Source organism: Rhinatrema bivittatum, chromosome 6 (genome assembly GCF_901001135.1).
Source record: "Rhinatrema bivittatum chromosome 6, aRhiBiv1.1, whole genome shotgun sequence".
NCBI classification, from domain to species: domain Eukaryota; kingdom Metazoa; phylum Chordata; class Amphibia; order Gymnophiona; family Rhinatrematidae; genus Rhinatrema; species Rhinatrema bivittatum.
The window spans coordinates 199,001,633-199,023,945 of record NC_042620.1 but is presented as its reverse complement, the minus strand read 5'-3'; the positions used below and the strand labels follow the sequence as shown (position 1 = coordinate 199,023,945).

At 44.1% G+C, this 22,313-nt stretch overlaps 1 protein-coding gene across 1 annotated transcript in view; it reads left to right on the top strand.

The window, feature by feature from the left end:
* TRPM2 (transient receptor potential cation channel subfamily M member 2) overlaps positions 1–22,313 on the top strand; it is a 319,065-nt gene that overhangs the window by 77,074 nt on the left and 219,678 nt on the right. The window contains exon 12 of the mRNA XM_029607926.1: positions 10,270–10,382. Within this exon, the coding sequence (XP_029463786.1) occupies positions 10,270–10,382 (113 nt within the window). The remainder of the gene's footprint in view (positions 1–10,269; positions 10,383–22,313) is intronic.

The following is a 22,313-nucleotide window of genomic DNA, read 5'->3' as shown; positions in this document are numbered from 1 at the left end:
TTTTCTGTGCAGATGTTTTTCTACATAGGACCATTAGCGCACATTATGGTGCGTATGTTTGCTGTGCATTGATTTTATCTGTGTTTCTAATTAGCTTACACAGCTGTTTTCCTGCATTGCCATTGTTTTTTGCTGCACACGCCAAAATAATCTGTGCAGCAAAATCAGCACGGATTTCAGTGCGGTTCTTATTACATCGACTCCAGTGTCCTATAGATTATCCAACCAGGTCTTCGAGATGTCTACTATGTCTATATCTTCCTTTAGCACCATACATTCTAACTTTCCAGACTTATTTTTCAGGCTTCTGGTATTCACATACAGACATTTTAAAGTAGTTTTATTTGTATTTTTATTTTTTATATGCCTATAACTTGCTTATTATTAGATGATGCAAACAATTTGGAGTCATTTTTTCCTGTGTGCTCTGTATTTAAATACATCTGGAATTTTTTCAGCTTTTACAACCACCTATCAGAAAATTATAACTTACTTTATTTGCCAGTATCCTTTGAAGATAGCTGCCTCTGAACCATGCGCTGTTGAGCGACTGTTGGCTTTCCCCATGTTCTAGTTTAAAAGCTGCTTAATCTTTTATTGAAAAGTTAGTGGCAGCAGCCTAGTTCTACTCTGGTTAAGGTGGAGCCCATCCCATTAGAATATCTCTCCTTTCCCCAGAAAGTTCCCCAGTTCCTAACAAACCTAAAACCTTCTTCATCCTTGTCTTATCCACGCAACTTGGCCTGCCTCTGGGTGTTATAAGTTAGTGTTGTTTCTCAGTGTTCTGGCTGTCTTCAGGAACACTCACAGATAGATGTCTCCCATATGAGACTCACTTCACACTAATTCATCTTAAATTACAGCATGTAGCAGCTCGTAATCTAAAGGGATTGAAGAGAATTGATCCTATACAGCCTATGTGATTTACACTGGCTCCTACTTTAATATAGGGCCAGGTTTACAATACTCACATTCACACATAAATTATTGATAATAGAAAAGAAGATTATGTGGTCTACTCCCTCTCACACACTCTAAGATCTGCAGCTTGGCATTTGTTGCAGGTACCTAATAGTCAGGACGACTATTTGCAGAGAACTAGAGCTAGAATGTACACATATGCAATTCTAATTTTGTGGAATTCTATTCAGAACAAATCAGAGCTGAGGAAGATATAAAAGTTTTCAGGAAACAGGTAAAAAAGGTCCTACTTGGAGAAGCATTTGGATAGATTTAACAGTATTTTTTAATTTTAGTTTATTTTTATTTTTCATTTTATGTATGTTTTAATAATTTTAATATATTTGTTTTGTTTGTTTTAACACTTGAGTTGCGGTTCTTGGGTATTATGTTCATATTATAGATGCAAAGATGTACTCCACACTGAATTATATTTTGCATTGAAAGATGCAGAATAAACACATTTTAAGCAAATAAAATAAATAAATAGAGTGATGAATGAGGACTGCAACCATACCACACTCATCCTTCAGGGTCAATAACCACAAAGTCATCCCAGATAAATAGTAGTTTACTTTATTATGACCTTGCTTATGACAAATAATAGCAATAATAAAGTAATAGGCAATGATTATAATAAAGCATGCGGTAAAATAGACAAAAGGCTTATGTTCTTATTGATGATGAAAAGATCTCAAGGATCACTTGTCACTTCTTAAAGTATGGATCATGCCTCTTCTAACAACTAATAGTATTGGCACATTTATACTTTCTGTGATACCTTTGAAGCTATCTGCAATTGAGCTTAGGGGAGAAGCACCTTCCACTGAAATCCAACTCATCGAAGCAGCTAGCTGCCTCATTTGGAGGAGGTTGGGGAAGTGGACAGTTAACTGCTTTGGATACATCTGTTGTACTTCCTTTTACTTTGGCCTGTTTTCTATATGTGTAGTTTCTTTCTATATATTTTGCAAGCTTGTTAGTTAATCTTGTGACTTTAGTGGTCAGTGAAAGGTGCTCTTGAGGCCTACTTGAGGCTAATTTACTTAACCTATGTTTATTCAAAATACAGGGCAATCCCCTTACATAAGTCCTGAGCATTGAACAAGGAAAATTTCTGAGAATGCAACCCTAGAGGTTCTGGAGTTCATTTTCCTACCTAAGCTCCTAAATTTAGCTTCCAGAAACTCCCTCCTACACTTTCCTATGCCATTGGTATTCACATGTACCATGGCAGCGTGTTCCTCCCTAGCATTCTCTAAAATCTTATCTAGGTGGCACGTGAGGTCTGCTTCTTTTGCACTGGGCAGACAAGTTACCAAGTGATCCTCAGGCCCACCAGATAGCCAGCTATCTACTTTCCTAATGATCGACTCACCCATTACAACAGCCATCCTAACCCTTCCCTCCAGCCACAGAACCCTGGAGACACATCCTCATTGTGAGAGAATAAAGGATCACCTGAGGGACAAGACCTAGCTACAGGAAAACTTCCTGCCACACCAAGATGGTCTCCAAAAAGGCAGCACGAGGGCTGCTAAACTGGAATTGGGATTAATCTAATATGCCCCTGCAGGTCTCCTCTCTATACCTCTCTGTTTGACTCAACTCCTTCAGGTCTGCCACTCTGGCCTCCAGAGATTGGACGCAATTGCTGAAAGCCAGGAGTTCTTTGCACTTCATGCAGACATACAACCTCTCACCAACAGGTGACCCTTGGTGAAAAAGTCTGGATAGTTTTTGTAGTAATCAGCTCCTCTTGTTGGTACCTTTCATTGATTCAAATGATAGAAAGGATAGAAGGATTGCCAAAGAGGTAAAGAATGGGGACAAATCATTTTTCAGATACATCAGAGAAAGGAGAAAGCTCCAAAGTGATATAGTGAAATTGAAAGGTGACAGGAATTGATGTGTGGAAAGAGACAAAGAAAAGGCAGAAATATCAAACAATTACTTCAGTTCTGTGTTCAATAAAGAAGATCGTCGTTAATTAATAAGACATCGGAGTGGGTTGGTATAGACGAAACTCCATTTATAGAAGAGAATGTATGGGAAGAGCTAGGAAATCTGAAAGTGGACAAAGGCTGGAAACTACAGTCCGGTTAGCCTTTCCTCAGTGGTGGGAAAATTAATGGAGACTCTGCTGAAGGAAAGGATAGTGAACTATCTACAATCCAGTGGGTTGCTCGTTATGAGGCAGCATGGATTCACCAGGGGAAGGTCCTGTCAGACAAATCTGATTGATTTTTTTGATTGGGTGGCTAAAGAATTGGCTCGAGGAAGAGCGCTTGTTGTGATCTACTTGGATTTCAGCAAAGCTTTTGATACAGTCTTGCACAGGACACTTATGAATAAAATGAGAAGCTTGGGAGTAAGCGCAAAGGTGTTGGAGTGGATTACAAACTGGTTGATGGATAGAAGGCAGCCTGTGATGGTAAATGGAACCTACTCTGAAGAAAGAATGGTGTTAAGCAGAGTGCCACAAGGATCAGAGTTGGGACTGGTTCTATTCAATATCTTTGTGAGCAACATTGTGGAAGGGATAGAAGGTAAAGTTTGTCTATGTGCGGATGGTACTAAGATCTGCAACAGAGTGGACACATCAGAAGGAGTAGAGAGAATGAGACGTGATTTAAGGAAACTTGAATGGTGGTCGAAGACATGGCAACTGGGATTCAATGCCAAGAAGTGCAGAGTCATGCATCTGGGGTATGGTAATCCAAAAGAGATATATGTGATGGGGGGTGAAGGGCTGTTGTGCATGGAGCAAGAGAGGGACCTTGGGGTGTTATTGTCTAGTGATCTGAAGATGGTGAAGCAATGTGACAAGGCGATAGCTAAAGCCAGAAGAATGCTGGGCTGCATAGAGAGAGGAATAACCAGTAAGAAAAGGAGGTGAAAATGCCCTTGTACAAGTCCTTGGTGAGGCCTCACCAGGAGTATTGTGTTCTGTTCTGGAGACTGTATCTCAAAAGGGACAGAGACAGGATGGAGGCTGTCCAGAGAAGGGTGACAAAAATAGTGGGGGGTGGGGGGGGGTCTCCATCAAATAACTTATGAGGAGAGGTTTGAAGGACTTAAATATGTATACCCTGGAGGAGAGGAGATGCAGGAGAGATATGATACAGACCTTTAGATACCTGAAAGGTTTTAATGATGCACAATCAGCAAACTTTCTCCTTTGGAAAGAAATTAGTAGAACTAGGGGTCACGAAATGAAACTCCAGGGAGGAAGACTCAGAACCAACATCAGGAAATATTTCTTCACGGACAGGGTTGTGGGTTTCTGGAATGCCCTTCTAGAAGAGGTGGTGAAGACAAAAACAGTGAAAGATTTCAAAGGGGCATGGGATAAACACTGTGGATCCCTAGGGACTAAAGGATGGAAATGAAGAGGGAAGTGCATGGGGGTAACTTGCTACCCTTGGCGGTTGCTACCCTTGGCCGGTGGGCTTTCATGCTGATGGTGCAGCTCCAATATTGCTCTTTTCTTTAATGGTAGGGGGAAAAGAAAGGGGGGGAGGTAATTGGATTCAGACAGCAGCCAATGAGGACACTGGATTTTGGAGTCTGGGAAAACAAGTAGGAGTGGGGTTAACTTGCTGATGCAGCTGTTGATGCCCTTGACCAATAAGCCTGATACTTTTGATGCTACCATGAGCTTGATGGGCAGACAGATGGACCGTTTGGTCCTTTTCTGCCATCATTTGTATGTTTCTGTGTTTCTATATATGTATAGCATGTCTCTCTCTTTCCATGTAATAAAAACATTTTCCCCGGAAACACGTGTATAAAATTTGCATACTAATGAACGTTGCGATATTTATTGCATGAGTTAGGACCTTATTGCACACGTTAGGACCCTAAGACATTTTGATGAATGACCCAGTTAGATTATAGTTCCTTTGGGGATAGAGAAATCCAAACTTTTGCACATGCCATATTCAATATTTATTATTTTCAATCTATAGTCTGTATTTCTTAACTGGAATCTGGCTGACCAGCAAGGGATAATACTATAGTGTTTCCTGAGAAAAGTTCCAGTCTGTGCCTTAAGCTACTACTGGAACCAGAGGGGTTTTGTCAAGCTTATGCAGTAAAGCCCGGATTTTAAAAGGGCTACGCTTGTAAATTTTGGGGTTTACGCATGTGGCCGGGCCTTGTGCATGCTGTGTGCATTTTACAATGGGCTCAGCCACGCACGTAAACCCCAGTATGCGCAGAAATTCTGACCGAGGGAAAAGGGGTGGGCTGGAACATGGTCTGGGTGGGGAGGGGGCGGGAGCAGGCCGAAATCCATTAGGCCCTAGCCCGGGCAAGTGCGTGCTGGCAACCAGCCAGTCTGCTAGTTAGAGAACGTAAGTAAAAAGACAAAAAAATTTAGAAAAGTTAGGGAGGGTTTAGGGGTCTGGGAGGAGAGGAGAGGGGAAAAGGTAGGAAGTCAGGTAGGGGTATAGGGAACTGGGAAAAAAGCAAATCACGTCACTATGTTCAATTTCAAAAATCCCTCCCCCCCCCCCCCCGTGCATGCAGAAGAGCCCATCCGCCTGCACATACGTGTGTGGAGATAGCACGGGAACCGGATTTTATAACATGCTTGCGCAGATGCATGCATGCTATAAAATTGGCATGTCCATGTACGCGCACCAGGACATGGACGCATGTGAATGGGTCTTAAAATCGACTCCTTAGTGATTCATCCCTGGTCCATTCCAACCAGGGACAGATTTAGGATTTTGTCACCTCTAGGCACTTTTGGTGTTTTCACCCGCCTGCCCCCCCCCCCCCTATCTTCTCTATAGGTCTGTTATAGGATAGTAGAGGGTTGTTCTCTGCTGCATGATTTTTCAGCAAAGCTGGAAGGTGGCAAATCTTAGCTAGCCTTCTGCCTCTTAATATTTGCCACCCTAGGTACAGACATAATGGATGCCTATTGACAAGACCAGGGCTGGCTCCATCATCTGATATAATCTGAAAGGCCCCTGTCCTGGACCTTTCCCCAGGCAGAGTTTGGCATAGTCTCTCGCTGGTAAAATTGTGCTGCCTTGGGTCCTACAACTTACTGGATTCTAAATAATTTACTATCCTTTTCTCATCCTTCTGCAGAATCTCCACTAATTTCTAATCACCAAGGTAAGACTAACTGGCCCCAACCTCTTCTCTATTGCTACTTTTATAAAGAGAGATGACATCCAGCCTTCTCCAGTCCCACAGGAACACTTCTTTTCCCAAGGGTCTACTGAGCATGCCTTTCAGTGGACCCACCAGAACTTAACTGAGCTCCCTAAGATGTATCCCATCCAGTTTCATGACTTTCTTCACTTTCAGTTTTGTTAGTTCCTTGGAAATGCATGCTTCTATGAATGGAACGGTATCTAATCCACTTCCAAATGTACCCTTGAATGATCATCAATCCTTCTTCAGTACTGAATAGAAGTATCTGTTAAGTGAGCTATCTTTACTTCATTCATATTGTTTCCATCTTGGTTTATTTCCCCATGTCTTTCAACTTTACATATTATGCGTGTTCAATTTTTAACTGCTTAGAAATGCTGATTGGTGGTATAGAGATGTTTTAAATAAAATAAATAAATACATTTGCTGGATATTTGTTACTATGTTCTTCTTTTTAAAGATCTTTTATACTATTTTGAATGCTAATTTCTTTTGTCCTGACCTTTTTTCACCCGCTTTGGAAAACCATAGTGATTTTTTTTTCTCTTACTTTTATTTACTTTCCTGACATAAAGATTTGTTGCCCTTCATTAGCTTCTTTTAGTTTAGCTCACTGTTTTTCACCCATCTCCTCTCACTCTGTCAATATCTCCCTAAGATACTTCCCCATTTTAACAAAGTTGGTATTTTTGAAATCCAAGACTTTGAGCGTTATGTGACTTCTCTCCATGTTGATTATATCAACAACATACCCGTGTAATATCTTACAAACTTTATTTATTACAACTTTTTAAAAAACATGAATATTATTTATACATACAGTACATCACATTACATATCTCAACCATTCATTCTCACATTCATACCAACAATGTCATTACATATAAACATCAAATATTGCACATCAATTAAAATACAACAGATTCTTTGTGATAGTAATCAATATTGCACTTAAATTACTAAAAAACATCACTCAATGTATTCTCTTTATTCTTAAACTATTTAATTAATTATTAGACTTCCCTTGTATTCATTCCAGAAAATCCCTAATACTGAAAATGATTAATTGAGAAAACATTCCTTTATTTCATTATGTGTTCCCAGTGTTTTTAATTCAACATACTCCCGTTTTATTGTATGCTCCCGATGTTGTTAATTCAATGCACTCCCGACAAGAAGCTCTTGTTTCACCCGAAGGTTTCATCAGGGGTTCCAATAAATGTATTATCTTTTCTTCTTACACGTATAGGGAATCTCCACCTTCACTTCTCAATGAACATCAGTCTTCAATAATATCTCATTCTCTTAAAATTAACAATCTATTCTATTCTAGGATCGCCAAACCATTTTCTCCTGCAACTTCACATAGTTCTCCGGTTGTTACCAGGGTTCACCAAACATGTTCACCGACAGCTTCACAGTATTCTCCGGTTATCACAAAATACTATTCACCAAAGACCCATCTTCACTACTGCATTTCTGCATGCCTTTCGGTAAACCGTTTAAATGCTCTGCTATTTCTTCACCTTACTAGATTTTTCAAACATTCCAACTGCACGATTTTCATGCTCCGTATTCCTTCATCTGAAAACGCCGCAGAATGTTTGAAAAATCTAGTAAGGTGAAGAAATAGACAGAGCATTTAAAGGTTTACCGAAAGGCATGCAGAAATGCAGTAGTGAAGATGGGTCTTTGGTGAATAGTATTTTGTGATAACCGGAGAATACTGTGAAGCTGTCGGTGAACATGTTTGGTGAACCCTGGTAACAACCGGAGAACTATGTGAAGTTACAGGAGAAAATGGTTTGGCGATCCTAGAATAGAATAAATTGTTAATTTTAAGAGAATGAGATATTATTGAAGACTGATGTTCATTGAGAAGTGAAGGTGGAGATTCCCTATACGTGTAAGAAGAAAAGATAATACATTTATTGGAACCCCTGATGAAACCTTCGGGTGAAACAAGAGCTTCTTGTCGGGAGTGCATTGAATTAACAACATCGGGAGCATACAATAAAACGGGAGTATGTTGAATTAAAAACACTGGGAACACATAATGAAATAAAGGAATGTTTTCTCAATTAATCATTTTCAGTATTAGGGATTTTCTGGAATGAATACAAGGGAATAATAATTAATTAAATAGTTTAAGAATAAAGAGAATACATTGAGTGATGTTTTTTAGTAATTTAAGTGCAATATTGATTACTATCACAAAGAATCTGTTGTATTTTAATTGATGTGCAATATTTGATGTTTATATGTAATGGCATTATTGGTATGAATGTGAGAATGAATGCTTTGAGATATGTATATGATGTACTGTATGTGTAAGTAATATTCATGTTTTTTAAAAGTTGTAATAATAAAGTTTGTAAGATATATCACACTGGTATGTTGTTGATATAATCTATGTAATGTTAATACCTGTTTTAATTTACCCTCACATGTATGTGGATATTTGACCATTCTCTCCATGTTGGCCATTATATCAAATCATACCACCTGATGATCACTGTTGCTCTGAAGGGCACCTAACTGGACATTTGAAATGCTTTCTCTGTTCATAAGTACTAAGTACAGTATTTCCCTTCCATTGGGGAAGCCAACCCCATTTGTCTGAGGAGAGCTCCTTGAAGAGTAGGATTAAATGGACAATTTTCTCAGTGGAAGGGAGTGGACAGTGGAGTGCCTCAGGGATCTGTATTGGGACCCTTACTTTTCAATATATTTATAAATGATCTGGAAAGAAATACGACGAGGTGAGATAATCAAATTTGCAGATGACACAAAATTGTTCAGAGTAGTTAAATCACAAGCAGATTGTGATAAATTGCAGGAAGACCTTGTGAGACTGGAAAATTGGGCATCCAAATGGCAGATGAAATTTAATGTGGATAAGTGCAAGGTAATGCATATAGGGAAAAATAACCCATGCTATAATTACACAATGTTGGGTTCCATATTAGGTGCTACAACCCAAGAAAGAGATCTAGGTGTCATAGTGGATAACACATTGAAATCGTCAGTTTCAGTGTGCTGCAGCAGGTCAAAAAAGCAAACAGAATGTTGGGAATTATTAGAAAGGGAATGGTGAATAAAACGGAAAATGTCATAATGCCTCTGTATAGTTCCATGGTGAGACCACACCTGAATACTGTGTACAATTCTGGTCGCCGCATCTCAAAAATATATAATTGCGATGGAGAAGGTACAGAGAAGGGCTACCAAAATGATAAGGCGAATGGAAACAGCTTCCCTACGAGGAAAGACTAAAGAGGTTAGGACTTTTCAGCTTGGAGAAGAGACGACTGAGGGGGGATATGATAGAGGTGTTTAAAATCATGAGAGGTCTAGAACGGGTAGATGTGAACCGGTTATTTACTCTTTCGGTTAGTAGAAGACTAGGGGGCACTCCATGAAGTTAGCATGGGGCACATTTAAAACTAATCGGAGAAAGTTCTTTTTTACTCAACGCACAATTAAACTCTGGAATTTGTTGCCAGGGGATGTGGTCAGTGCAGTTAGTATAGCTGTGTTTAAAAAAGGATTGGATAAGTTCTTGGAGGAGAAGTCCATTACCTGCTATTAATCAAGATGACTTAGAAAATAGCCACTGCTATTATTAGGAACGGTAACATGGAATAGACTTAGTTTTTGGGTACTTTCCAGGTTCTTATGGGCTGGATTGGCCACTGTTGGAAACAGGATGCTGGGCTTGATGGACCCTTGGTCTGACCCAGTATGGCATTTTCTTATGTTTTTATGTTCTTATGAAGGAAGTCCAGGAACTTTCTATTTCTAAATGAGCCTGCTGATGAAATTCTTCAATCCCCATTTTGTAGGTTAAAATCTCTTACCAACATAATCTCTACCATCTCTTAGAAGATAATTATCCTACCTTCAGGGCCAAGAAAGGTTCCTGGTGATACCAAAGCAAGCTCTATAGAGTGGAGATCTATTTAAAAAAAGGAACAATGAAGCAACAGTCCCCCAAATATCAAACACCCTTCCCCCGCCACCTATAGTAATGAATCTTAATTTACACTGCAGTAGATGTTTTCTATAATTAAACATGCTTTCTGATCTGACCTTCTCCCTTCACCCCATCCCTTCACCATTTACTACTCACAGGCATTCCTGACCAGAGTTTGGTGGGGAGAGATATCTGTGGATAATGGAATCTGGAGGGTAATTCTGTGTATGATATTGTTCCCGCTTCTTTACACTCGTCTCATCACTTTCAGGTATACCTATATCGACATGTTTCCATTTTTGTAAAAATTATTTGAGAAAATTTTAATTATTCAAAATTCTAAGTATCTACAGTAATTTTTTTTCATTTCTTGGATCAGTCTGAAAATAACATACTTCATAACTTTCATGCGTTTTTAATTTGGATAACCCATTTTCAGATTCTGACATTTTAAAACCATATTTTTAAAAGGTTGAAATGTCACCATTTTTTCTGTATAAATAAATAATCTTTTATTTGACATTATAAGAAGAATAGATCAATGGGAAATTTTGAATTTTTGTGCTAGAAATAAGTAAAGGTTATGGCAACAAGCAGCATGGATAAAATTGAAAGATGAAAAAGAAGCAAAATAAACCTCTCGCGCTACTAGAACTCATACATCAAGAGGTTATAAATTGTATCCTTGCAACTAGAGTCCAAAAAACTTCAATATAAGATAGATAATGTATAATATAATGTACAAAATAGGTGTGCATTATATTTATAATCAGAGTTATATGTATGAAGCACATTTCTCAATCTATAAATCTATTTTCTCTCAAAATTGTCCTTTATTCTTACACATAATAAAAATAATTTTCAAAATGGATCTAAGTGCCTACACATGGAATTAGGCAACAAGGACCCGATATTCAGTGCCAGTTAGCTGGATAAGTTCAGACTCAAGAGGTGGTATTTGAATATTTGTCCAAGTTCAGTGGCTGCCACTTATCTGGATAAATATTTTTCCACTTAAATAGTGGTGGGTGAGATGTGGGCGTTCTAAGGTGTGGCTTTTTATCTGACTAACTTAGGCCTAGATTTTCTAAGACACCATGGCGTTGTGAATCACGTGGTACAGAGGGGGGGGGGGGGGCGGGCCTGCAAAAGCCGGCAGCGATGGTGGTGCTATTGGGTGCGAAATTGGAAGCGAAAAGGCTCCTTACCTTTTCGCCGTCCTTGCTGTCTTCGTGGTGTCCGCCCCAGTGCCGCCCCGTCTCCTCCTGTTCTGGTCTTGACGCCGCCCCTTTTTAGTGATCGCGTGCAATCGCTTTGAAAAATGACCCCTTAGGGAGTCATTTACTAAGCATTTTTCCCATAGACACAAAACGGGAAAAAATCTTTAGCAAATGACTCCCTTAACTAGATAAATGGCGAAATTCAGACTTATCCGGCTAACCTCTAGATTCATCAAAATGCTATATTTTCGCATGGATAACACCCGTGATAAGAAAAAGGGGCATGTTGTGAGAATTATTGCACCATCTTACTGCTTTGCCTAGGTAGTTTGGAGTGAGAAAAGTCTCTCTCTAGCTTGATCAAGCTAGGGAGAACATTGTAGAAATCTCATCTTTGTGAGACTTTCCTCACTCCAAATGATGTCAAATCTTTACTGAGATATACTGTGCTGTTTGTACATCTCCCTCTGCATGTAAAACTGGACCCCAAACCCTAAACCACCACCAAAACCTCACCTCGAGTTATTAGCTGGCCCTCCTATAGTGATATAAATAGTTGAAAACTGTGACAGCCTCCCCAGAAGCTCTCTCTCTCTCTCTGTCATAAATGCAATCTTTATCACAAATTGGATATAGACATTTTGCACAGCTTAATGCCAGGAAAAAAGGTGTAGTTATTTCCATTGTTAAAAGTGTGCAATAATATCCCTCATTTCATTAATCCTGCCCAAACTCTCCCATCCCACTGTTACGCTTGGGCTCCGGTCAGGAGTCGTGAACACCACCCAGCAGGGTGGCTCCAGGTGGAGAGAGACAGGAATGGCTAGAAACAGTGTCTGGTTCCAGGCTGGGTCAGGGCAGGCAGCAAGTAGCAGTGTCTGGGTCCAGGCTGGGTCAGGGCAGGCGGCAAGTAGCAGTGTCTGGGTCTAGGCTGGGTCACGGCAGGCGGCAAGTAGCAGTGTCTGGGTTCAGGCTGGGTCAGGGCAGGCGGCAAGTAGCAGTGTCTGGGTCTAGGCTGGGTCAGGGCAGGCGGCAAGTAGCAGTGTCTGGGTTCAGGCTGGGTCAGGGCAAGGCAGGTCAGAAGGCCCGTAGGCCACACACACACAGAAGGCCCGTAGGCCACACACCGTAAGCAAGGCAAGGCAGAGAAGGCCCGTAGGCCACACACACACAGAAGGCCCGTAGGCCACACACCGTAAGCAGGGCAAGGAAGGTCAGAAGGTCCGTAGGCCACACACCGTAAGCAAGGCAAGGCAGAGAAGGCCCGTAGGCCACACACACACAGAAGGCCCGTAGGCCACACACCGTAAGCAGGGCAAGGCAGGTCAGAAGGCCCGTAGGCCACACACACACAGAAGGCCCGTAGGCCACACACCGTAAGCAAGGCAAGGCAGAGAAGGCCCGTAGGCCACACACACACACACAGAAGGCCCGTAGGCCACACACCGTAAGCAGGGCAAGGCAGGTTAGAAGGCCCGTAGGCCACACACACACAGAAGGCCCGTAGGCCACACACCGTAAGCAGGGCAAGGCAGAGAAGGCCCGTAGGCCACACACACACACAGAAGGCCCGCACGCCACACACCGTAAGCAGGGCAAGGCAGGTCAGAAGGCCCGTAGGCCACACACACACAGAAGGCCTGTAGGCCACACAAGGCAAGACAAGACAAGGCAAGGAATAAGGCCCGAAGGCCGCGCAAGGCAAGGCAAGGAATAAGGCCCGAAGGCCGCGCAAGGCAAGGGAAGGTCCAGGGACCAAATGCACAGCAAGCAAGGAAGGCTAGAGCAGGGAGCCCAGGCGAGCTCGATGCCGAAGCACTGAGGGAACTGTCAGGCAGGGTTATAAGGGACAGCCCAGAACATAGAGAGGAGAAGGGAGATGGACTGGGCCTGTCAGGAGATCCAGCTCTAGAGGGACCCCTGGTGGTGAGGCGGTTGCACAGCAGCCATAGCCGTAACAGTACCCCCCCCTCAAGGCCTCCCCCTCCTCCTGGATCCCATCTGTGCAGGAGGTAATCAATAATAACGTGAGACCACTCCGGGGGTGATGCGGCAGGTTCAACTCCTTCTCGAGGCAGTAAGGCAGTCCATAACCCCACCTGGGGTGATAAGGCAGACACAACCCCAACCTGGGGCAGCAAAATAGTCCATAACCCGTCCTGGGACAAGGCGGCAGGGTTAGACCCCTCCTGGGGTAGCAGAGGCGGTGCAGATTTCCATAACCCCTCCTGGGGTGACAAGGGGAACACAAACCCCACCTGGGGCAGAGAAATAGTCCGTAACCCTTCTTGAGGCGACAGTAGGGCCGGTCCGGACCTTTCCAAGGTCGGCATCAGGACCGGTACAGACCCCTCCAAGGGCGGCAGCTGGACCAGTACAGCAGGCTCAGATAGTTGAGTAACAAAGTCAGTTGGCAGGCCCGGTTCGGACCCCTCCGGGGGCAGCAGCAGGACCGGTACGGACCCCTCCAGGGGCAGCAGCAGGACCGGTACCGACCCCTCTTGGGGAGGCAGCTGGACCGGTATGGACCCCTTCAGGGGCGGCAGCTGGACCGGTACAGCAGGCTCAGATAGTTGAGTAACAAAGTCTGTTGGCAGGCCCGGTTCGGACCCCTCCGGGGGTGGCAGCAGGACCGGTATGGACCCCTCCAGGGGTGGCAGCAGGACCGGTTCAGCAGACTCAGATGGCTGAGTCAGGAAGTCTGTCAATAGGACTGGTTCGGACCCCTCCAGGGACGGCAGCAGGACCGGCTCGAGCCCTTCCGGGGGGCGGCAGCAGGACCGGTTCGAGCCCCTCCAGGGGCGGCAGCAGGACCGGTTCGAGCCCCTCCAGGGGCGGCAGCAGGACCGGATCAGCAGGCTCAGATGGCTGAGTCAGAAAGTCTGTCAGTAGGACCGGTTCGGTCCCCTCCAGGGGCGGCAGCAGGACCGGTTCGAGCCCCTCCAGGGGCGGCAGCAGGACTGGATCAGCAGGCTCAGATGGCTGAGTCAGAAAGTCTGTCAGTAGGACCGGTTCGGACCCCTCCAGGGGCGGCAGCAGGACCGGTTCGAGCCCCTCCAGGGGCGACAGCAGGACCGGTTCGAGCCCCTCCAGGGGCGGCAGCAGGACTGGTTCGAGCCCCTCCAGGGGCGGCAGCAGGACCGGATCAGCAGGCTCAGATGGCTGAGTCAGAAAGTCTGTCAGTAGGACCGGTTCGGACCCCTCCAGGGGCGGCAGCAGGACCGGTTCGAGCCCCTCCAGGGGCGGCAGCAGGACTGGTTCAAGCCCCTCCAGGGGCGGCAGCAGGACCGGATCAGCAGGCTCAGATGGCTGAGTCAGAAAGTCTGTCAGCAGGACCGGTGCGGACCCCTCCGAGGATGGCAGCAGGGCCGGTTCGGACCCCTCCGAGGACGGCAGCAGGGCCGGTTCAGCAGGCTCAGATGGCTGAGTCAGAAAGTCTGTCAGTAGGACCGGTTCGGACCCCTCCAGGGACGAAACAGCAGGCCCAGACTCTTCTTGGGGTTGTGCAGCAGGTTCAGATGGCAGAGTAGCAAGGTTAGAAGTAGTGCGCATGGAAGACACAGATTGTACTGCCGTGGGCTTGATACCTCGAGCCAAAGTCTGATGCTCCTGATTTTGTTTCTGGAGGAGCAGTTTAGAGAAGGCACAGGCAGTTCTAGGACGTATAGGGAAGGTGCTCGTTAGTGTCCACTTGGCAGCTGTGGGAAGCAGAGCCCTGCTAGAGTTAATTACTTCCCTCTGCTTCTGTTTCTGGTGCTCTAGCGTGGAAGTTATCGAAGGCTTCTTAACCCGGTGAGTTCTGAGATTTTCAGAGCAAGTTTTTTCCAAAGTGTCCAGAGATGAAGTGCTAGAATGCTTAATCCATAAACTGTTACATGAAATAATGTTGTTAACTGGGCCAGAAGCTGAACGCACGGTAGTAGAGCTGACTGTTCTCCCTAATGAAGCAGCTGGTCCTGTAGCTGAACAACAGGGGCACGATTTGCCTGGTGGTAATAGGCTGGGAATACATGAACATTTCCACCATCCTGGCTTTGGAGTAGAACAGTTTAAACACTCTTGGTAGACAGAGACATTTCTCTTATTGCAGTTACTGCATGTCCAGTGTTCCTGACCAGCAAGTTGACAGGCTAGGCAGTTCTGATAGCTTGGGTAATTCAAGGTCTGACAGGAATTGCAGGTATAAAACTTTGAAGAAGGCGGCATCTTGTAATAGTGAAAAAGTTGACTCACCGGTTTAGCACACAGACCTATCTCTTCCCCTGGAAATTGGTGGCTTCGGCATACTGTTACGCTTGGGCTCCGGTCAGGAGTCGTGAACACCACCCAGCAGGGTGGCTCCAGGTGGAGAGAGACAGGAATGGCTAGAAACAGGGTCTGGTTCCAGGCTGGGTCAGGGCAGGGCAGGTCAAAAGGCCCGTAGGCCACACACACACAGAAGGCCCGTAGGCCACACACCGTAAGCAAGGCAAGGCAGAGAAGGCCCGTAGGCCACACACACACAGAAGGCCCGTAGGCCACACACCGTAAGCAGGGCAAGGCAGGTCAGAAGGCCCGTAGGCCACACACCGTAAGCAAGGCAAGGCAGAGAAGGCCCGTAGGCCACACACACACAGAAGACCCGTAGGCCACACACCGTAAGCAGGGCAAGGCAGGTCAGAAGGCCCGTAGGCCACACACACACACAGAAGGCCCGTAGGCCACACACCATAAGCAAGGCAAGGCAGAGAAGGCCCGTAGGCCACACACACACACAGAAGGCCCGTAGGCCACACACCGTAAGCAGGGCAAGGCAGGTCAGAAGGCCCGTAGGCCACACACACACACAGAAGGCCCATAGGCCACACACCGTAAGCAGGGCAAGGCAGAGAAGGCCCGTAGGCCACACACACACACAGAAGGCCCGCAGGCCACACACCGTAAGCAGGCAAGGCAGGTCAGAAGGCCCGTAGGCCACACACACACAGAAGGCCTGTAGGCCACACAAGGCAAGGCAAGACAAGGCAAGGAATAAGGCCCAAAGGCCGCGCAAGGCAAGGCAAGGAATAAGGCCCGAAGGCCGCGCAAGGCAAGGGAAGGTCCAGGGACCAAATGCACAGCAAGCAAGGAAGGCTAGAGCAGGGAGCCCAGGCGAGCTCGATGCCGAAGCACTGAGGGAACTGTCAGGCAGGGTTATAAGGGACAGCCCAGAACATAGAGAGGAGAAGGGAGATGGACTGGGCCTGTCAGGAGATCCAGCTCTAGAGGGACCCCTGGTGGTGAGGCGGTTGCACAGCAGCCATAGCCGTAACACCCACCCCTTTGAAAAATTTGCATTCGCACTACACGCTACCATAACTATTGCATGCGTTATGGCTTAATCGCATGCATTAATGCCATAACGCATTTTGATGAATGACCCTGTTAGTTTGCTGGATAAGTTAGACCTGCTTTTGATTAAGCTGTTCATGACACTCCTGTTATACATTTTTTTACCCTTCATCTGGCAGACTGGAGATGACTTTTGGAATTGATTTTTGATGTGGTAATGTGCTCAGTTTCTGGTACTCTGCCCTGGTTATTGTTTTGGTCACTGTAAGTAATTTGTTACCCTGAGTTTTTGGTTTTTTTCTTTAAGGACCAAGGGTGGTGTTATTGTTTTGAACGTTTCCTGGATATTTTGTGCTCTATGTCATGGATGTATTGTGTGCTTCATTGCTGGAGGGGGGGGGGGGTATCGTTTTATCACTGGGAATGGGCGATGAGGGGGGGAGTTTTGGGTCCTCAGTGTGTACGCTCCATGGCCCTGTTTATCTCATTTTGAGGCTGTATTGCAAGTCTCTTTTTGGATTTTGTTGGCCTGTGGAATTTACTTTCTTGGGATTTTTTTTAACAGGAGGTATTTTATGACACTATATATGTTTACTGGAATCACTCAGCTGGGTCATTTGATTATTGTTTTCCTGGGTTGCCTAGTGGCCTAGCGGTGAGTGAGGGCCTGCTTGCGGGATGGGCTCCTCGAGCAGGATTGTAACAGTGGTCTAGCGGGGGGCCTGGAAACGATCTCCCGCTCTTGGCCTGCAGCTGCCCTTTGCCTTTATCTTGTAACAAGGCCTGCCTAATGGCACCAGTGGCCCCTGTCATAAGATAGGGGCAAAGAGTGGCTGGTCCTGGGAGGTTGAAATTGAAGTTGAATAAGGACCAAGGAGAGGTTGGCGTTCCTGATTTTCTTAGTTACCATAAATTTTTTCTTATTCTATATGGGATTTGGTGGATTGTAGTGGAAGGTGCCTTGAACTCTATTCCAAAATGGTTGGCTCTCAAAAAAGCATTGACTTCCCCCTTGCCATTAACTCTTTTGCCTGGTATGAAAATACCTAAATTCCTGCGCTCCACTCCTACTGTGGTTGATAAAACGCTGAAACGTCCATCAGGATCCTATATAGTATAATCCTCTGATACAGCTGGGTAAAGCTATGATTAATTGGCCCCTTTGGACAAGTAACAGAGGAGGGTTGGAAACTTTCCTTTGAGGTTTTGGCTCAGAAATTTGACCTACCCAGCAATATAAAAGGTTTCTACTGAAGCATTGTATAACACATGGTGTACCCCACTTGGAGTATCTGACTGAGATCCCTTATCTATATTCATTTTGTCTCAAGTTTCACTCTTTGTGGCTTGAGGCCTCTTTGGTATATTCCAGTCTTGGTGCCTGAGGCTGGAAGCGATTTGGGAGTGGGAATTATTGCTGGAACCTGAGCCTCTTAACTGGAGTAAGTATTGGCTGTGAATTATGAAGGGTTCTCTCTCAATTAGTCTCATTCACACCTTGTATTTCTTAACTCATCATATTTCTTGGCCTCCTATAAAGCTCTCCAGAGCTGGCCTGAGGCTCTTGGGCTTGCGCTGGCACTGTGAAAATGTTGGTGGAACTCTAGAACATTTGCTTTACAGATCTGGAAGTTTGTTAGTCGACATATTCATAAACCTATTCAGGACAATTTTTTTGCATTCTCAGGACTTTCTGGATATATTCGCTACCAAGCAATGTAAATTGCTGGATGCACTACTTGCTCTGGTATTACAGTACTTGGAAAGATCATAGCTTGTTAAATGTTAGTTTTTGTGACGCACTGACTGCATGGTTTATAAATATGAAACCACTGCCCATGACAAACTTTCCTAGAGGATAAAACTCAATGCTATTTGGCAACCAGTTAAGGACTTTCTTGTTTCACAATGATCCTTATTGACATTTTTTTCTTTCCATGCAATTCCTAATTTCTTAATGTATAAGTATATGATTTTTTCCTGTATTTTGTTGTTCTTACTCCTGCTTTGTTCTTGTTTTTCCAAAGATTGTAATATTCAAAAGCATATAGCAGAACAACTTATTAGTTATCCGGTTAAATGCCAAATTTTGAACATCCTGCCACCTATTCAGATAAATCTTAGCCAGATAAGTCATTATTTGGCTAAAATTTAGCTGACTCAGAGGGTCATTTATCAAAGTGCTATATGGTGTTTTCGCATGCAAAAAATGCCTTTAATGCATGCGAAAACACCATAATGCATAGTGCGATGCAAATTAGAAAAAGGGAGGAGTTTGTGGCCAAATTTCATAATTTGTGAAGCCATATTGCATGGCTTTAACTACACCTTTTTCATTTGTGTAAAACTGTGCAATATTGCACTATGTGGTGTTTATAGTAGTTTTAAGCTCCTGGAGATCCAGCCTAGCTATCAGGGCCCTTCTACAACCATTCGGGGGGGAGGGGGGTGGAGAGAGAGAGACAGACTAGACATAATGCCCTCATACTAGGAAAAGGGGCATGTTTTATGGTAATAGGCAGTTTATCGCAAACTGCAATAACTTTTATGCACCAGAATTGTTGTATTTCCTACATACAACCACTGGGGGACCATTTTAAGAGGCTGGATCATAATGCCCTCATACTAGGTAGGTATTTATACCTCTATATGAGGCCTACCTAGTCACATGAGGTGAGGTTTAGGTATTAGTGTAGGGGTTAGGGACTAGAGATGTGAATCAGAACCGGAATCGGTTCCGATTCACATCGTGGATTTTTTTTCGTTCGGTCCCATCGGTTTTTTTTTATTGGCTGCTCCCGAACCGATGAACAAAAAACCCACCCCGACCCTTTAAAACCGCCCCCTTAGCTTCCCCCACCCTCCCGATCCTCCCAAAAACATTTTAGAATTACCTGGTGGTAATTCTAAAATGGCCCGAGAGCGATCTCCCGCTCTCGGGCCGTCGGCTGCCACTAATAAAAATGGTGCCGATGGCCCTTTGCCCTTACCATGTGACAGGGTATCCGTGCCATTGGCCGGCCCCTGTCACATGGTAGGAGCACTGGATGGCCAGCGCCATCTTTAAAAATGACGTGGGCCATCCAGTGCTCCTACCATGGGACAGGGGCCGGCCAATGGCATGGATACCCTGTCACATGGTAAGGGCAAAGGGCAATCGGCGCCATTTTTATTAGTGGCAGCCGACGGCCCAAGAGCAGGAGATCGCTCCCGGGACCACCACTGGACCACCAGGTAATATTAAAATGTTTTGGGGGGGGGGATCGGGAGGGTGGGGGAAGCTAAGGGGGTGGTTTTAAAGGGTCGGGGTGGGTTTAGGGGTTGTTTTAGTGTGCTGTTTTTCCCGCCCTCCTCCCAAAACGATAAGAGAACCCCACGAACAATTTCGTGGGGTTTTCCTATCTGTTTCGGGGAGCCCCCAATTTCTGACGACTTTGAAAATATTGTACGATATTTTCAATCGTCAGAAACACGATTCACATCCCTATTAGGGACCACTTTGACACTCAATGTGACACGTACGAACAGAACAGTGCTCTCTTGTGAAGATTTGATGACCTTCTGAGTGAGGAAACTCACACAAAGATGAGATTTGTGCAATGTTCTCTCAACCTAGCTTGATTGATTCTCTACCTGGATAACATCAACTAGAATATCAAGCTTGCTTGAGAGAACATTGCACAAATCTCATCTTTGTGTGAGTTTCCTCTCTCCGAAGGTAATCAAATCTTCACAAGAGAACACTGTTCTGTTCATACGTGTCACTTTGAATGTCAAAGGGGCCCCTAACCCCCACATTAATACCTAAACCTCTCCTCGAGTGATTAGGTAGACCTCATATAGAGGTATAAATACCTACCTAGTATGAGGGCATTATGATCCAGCCTCTTAAAATAGTCCCCCCCAGTGGTTATATGTAGGAAATACAACAATTCTGGTGCAAAAAAGTTATTGCAGTTTGCGATAAACTGCCTATTACCATAAAACATGCCCCTTTTCCTATCGCATGCGATATTTAGTGCATTTTCATAAATCCAGGCCTAAGTAAGGAGCATTCTAGGGTGGAGCTGTGATAGCCAAATAAGTTATTTAGCTAACTCTGATAAGTTATTTGGCTATTTATAGATGTGGGCAGGAGATGTAAAGTTACCTTGGAATCTGTTCCCAAATAACTTTAACTTAAATTAGCGATATTGAAATAATATCACCAGTTAAGTAATGATTACAGTTAAAAAAAAAATGCCCAAAACCCCCCCAATCAACAAAATAAAAACAATCTTTTGAATGGGCTTCACGGAACCATCCCCTACCTGCTGTCAGTAAAAATCTTGCTGGTCATGCAGGCCTATCATGGCCACCCCAACCCCCTAAGGCCCCCAAAATAAGTAAAGATGTTGACTTTTAGGCACAAAAAACCTTCCGCCCTCTTCCCTCGCCCCAAAAGTCCAAAAAGCTATTAATCTGAAGACTGCCTCAATATGTCAGAGCAAAACTGGATGTACTGGGAGCTGATGCAGGTTCCCAGCTCCCAGGCACAATTTCAAGTATGGAGGGATGCAGGTGAGGCTGAAGAGTTAGGGACTTCTTGGCAGGGGCAGAGGGAGAAGGGGAAGGGGACATAGTAATGTGACCCTTGGAGTAATAGTTTTTTGCACTTTTGAGGGGGGGGGGGGCAGAAGAACCAAAGGCCTACAACTTTAATGACTTATTTTGGGGTGCTGGGTGGTAATAGTTGTGGTGGGGGCCAAGATTGACTGGCAAGCTTTATACTGGGGTGGAAGATTGAACCACAGGGACCACTAGAGAGGAGTATTATTATTTTTAACTGTAATAATTACTTAACTGGTGACATTCTGTGAAATCAGTAATTAAAATAAAGTTATCCGGGTAAACATACTGGGTCTGATTTTAAAAAGCATTTACATGCGTAAAACTGGGTTTTACGCATGTAAATGCACTTTACTCGAGTAAATGGGCTTTTGAAAATTGCTACAATATATGCCATTGAATCGTCCATAGGATTTATTCGCATAAGTGCACTTTACGTGAGTAAATGGCTTTTGAAAATTGCTACAATAGTAGTTACATTTATGCACGTAACTCCTTTGAAAATTACCCCCACTGGGATATCTTTGTAACCTAACTGGTGATATTCAGACTTAGCCAGTTAGGTTTCAAAGTTATCTGAGTAGGTTCACCTGAATAAATTTATTTGGAGTTATTAAGCAGGATGTTTATCTCACTGAATATTCAGAATAATTTATCTGGTTAACTTTAGCCAGACAACTTATCTGTTGTGCATTTTTTTAATAATAGCCTCTATATGTTTTTTCCTAATGTCCATGGGAAATATTCCACAAATTTTGCAGAATGTGTAATATTCCCATAAGATTTCTCATGAACCTCTCTATCCACTGTGAATAAGAATGAAAATACATCTATGGGGAAAAAATAGTATCTTAGGGTCACCACCTTTTGGAAGGTTGGTAGAAGCAAAGGTCTTTGACACTGGTCACTGGCTCTCATCCTATCTGCATCATGAACATTTCTATGAGAGAACTTTTTGTGGTGGGAGAGAGGATATGCCTTAATTTCTAACTAAAATGCAGTGGTACTGGTGAATATCTAATGGAAAGAATAAAAAAATGATTATTACTCTCTCTAAAATGTTT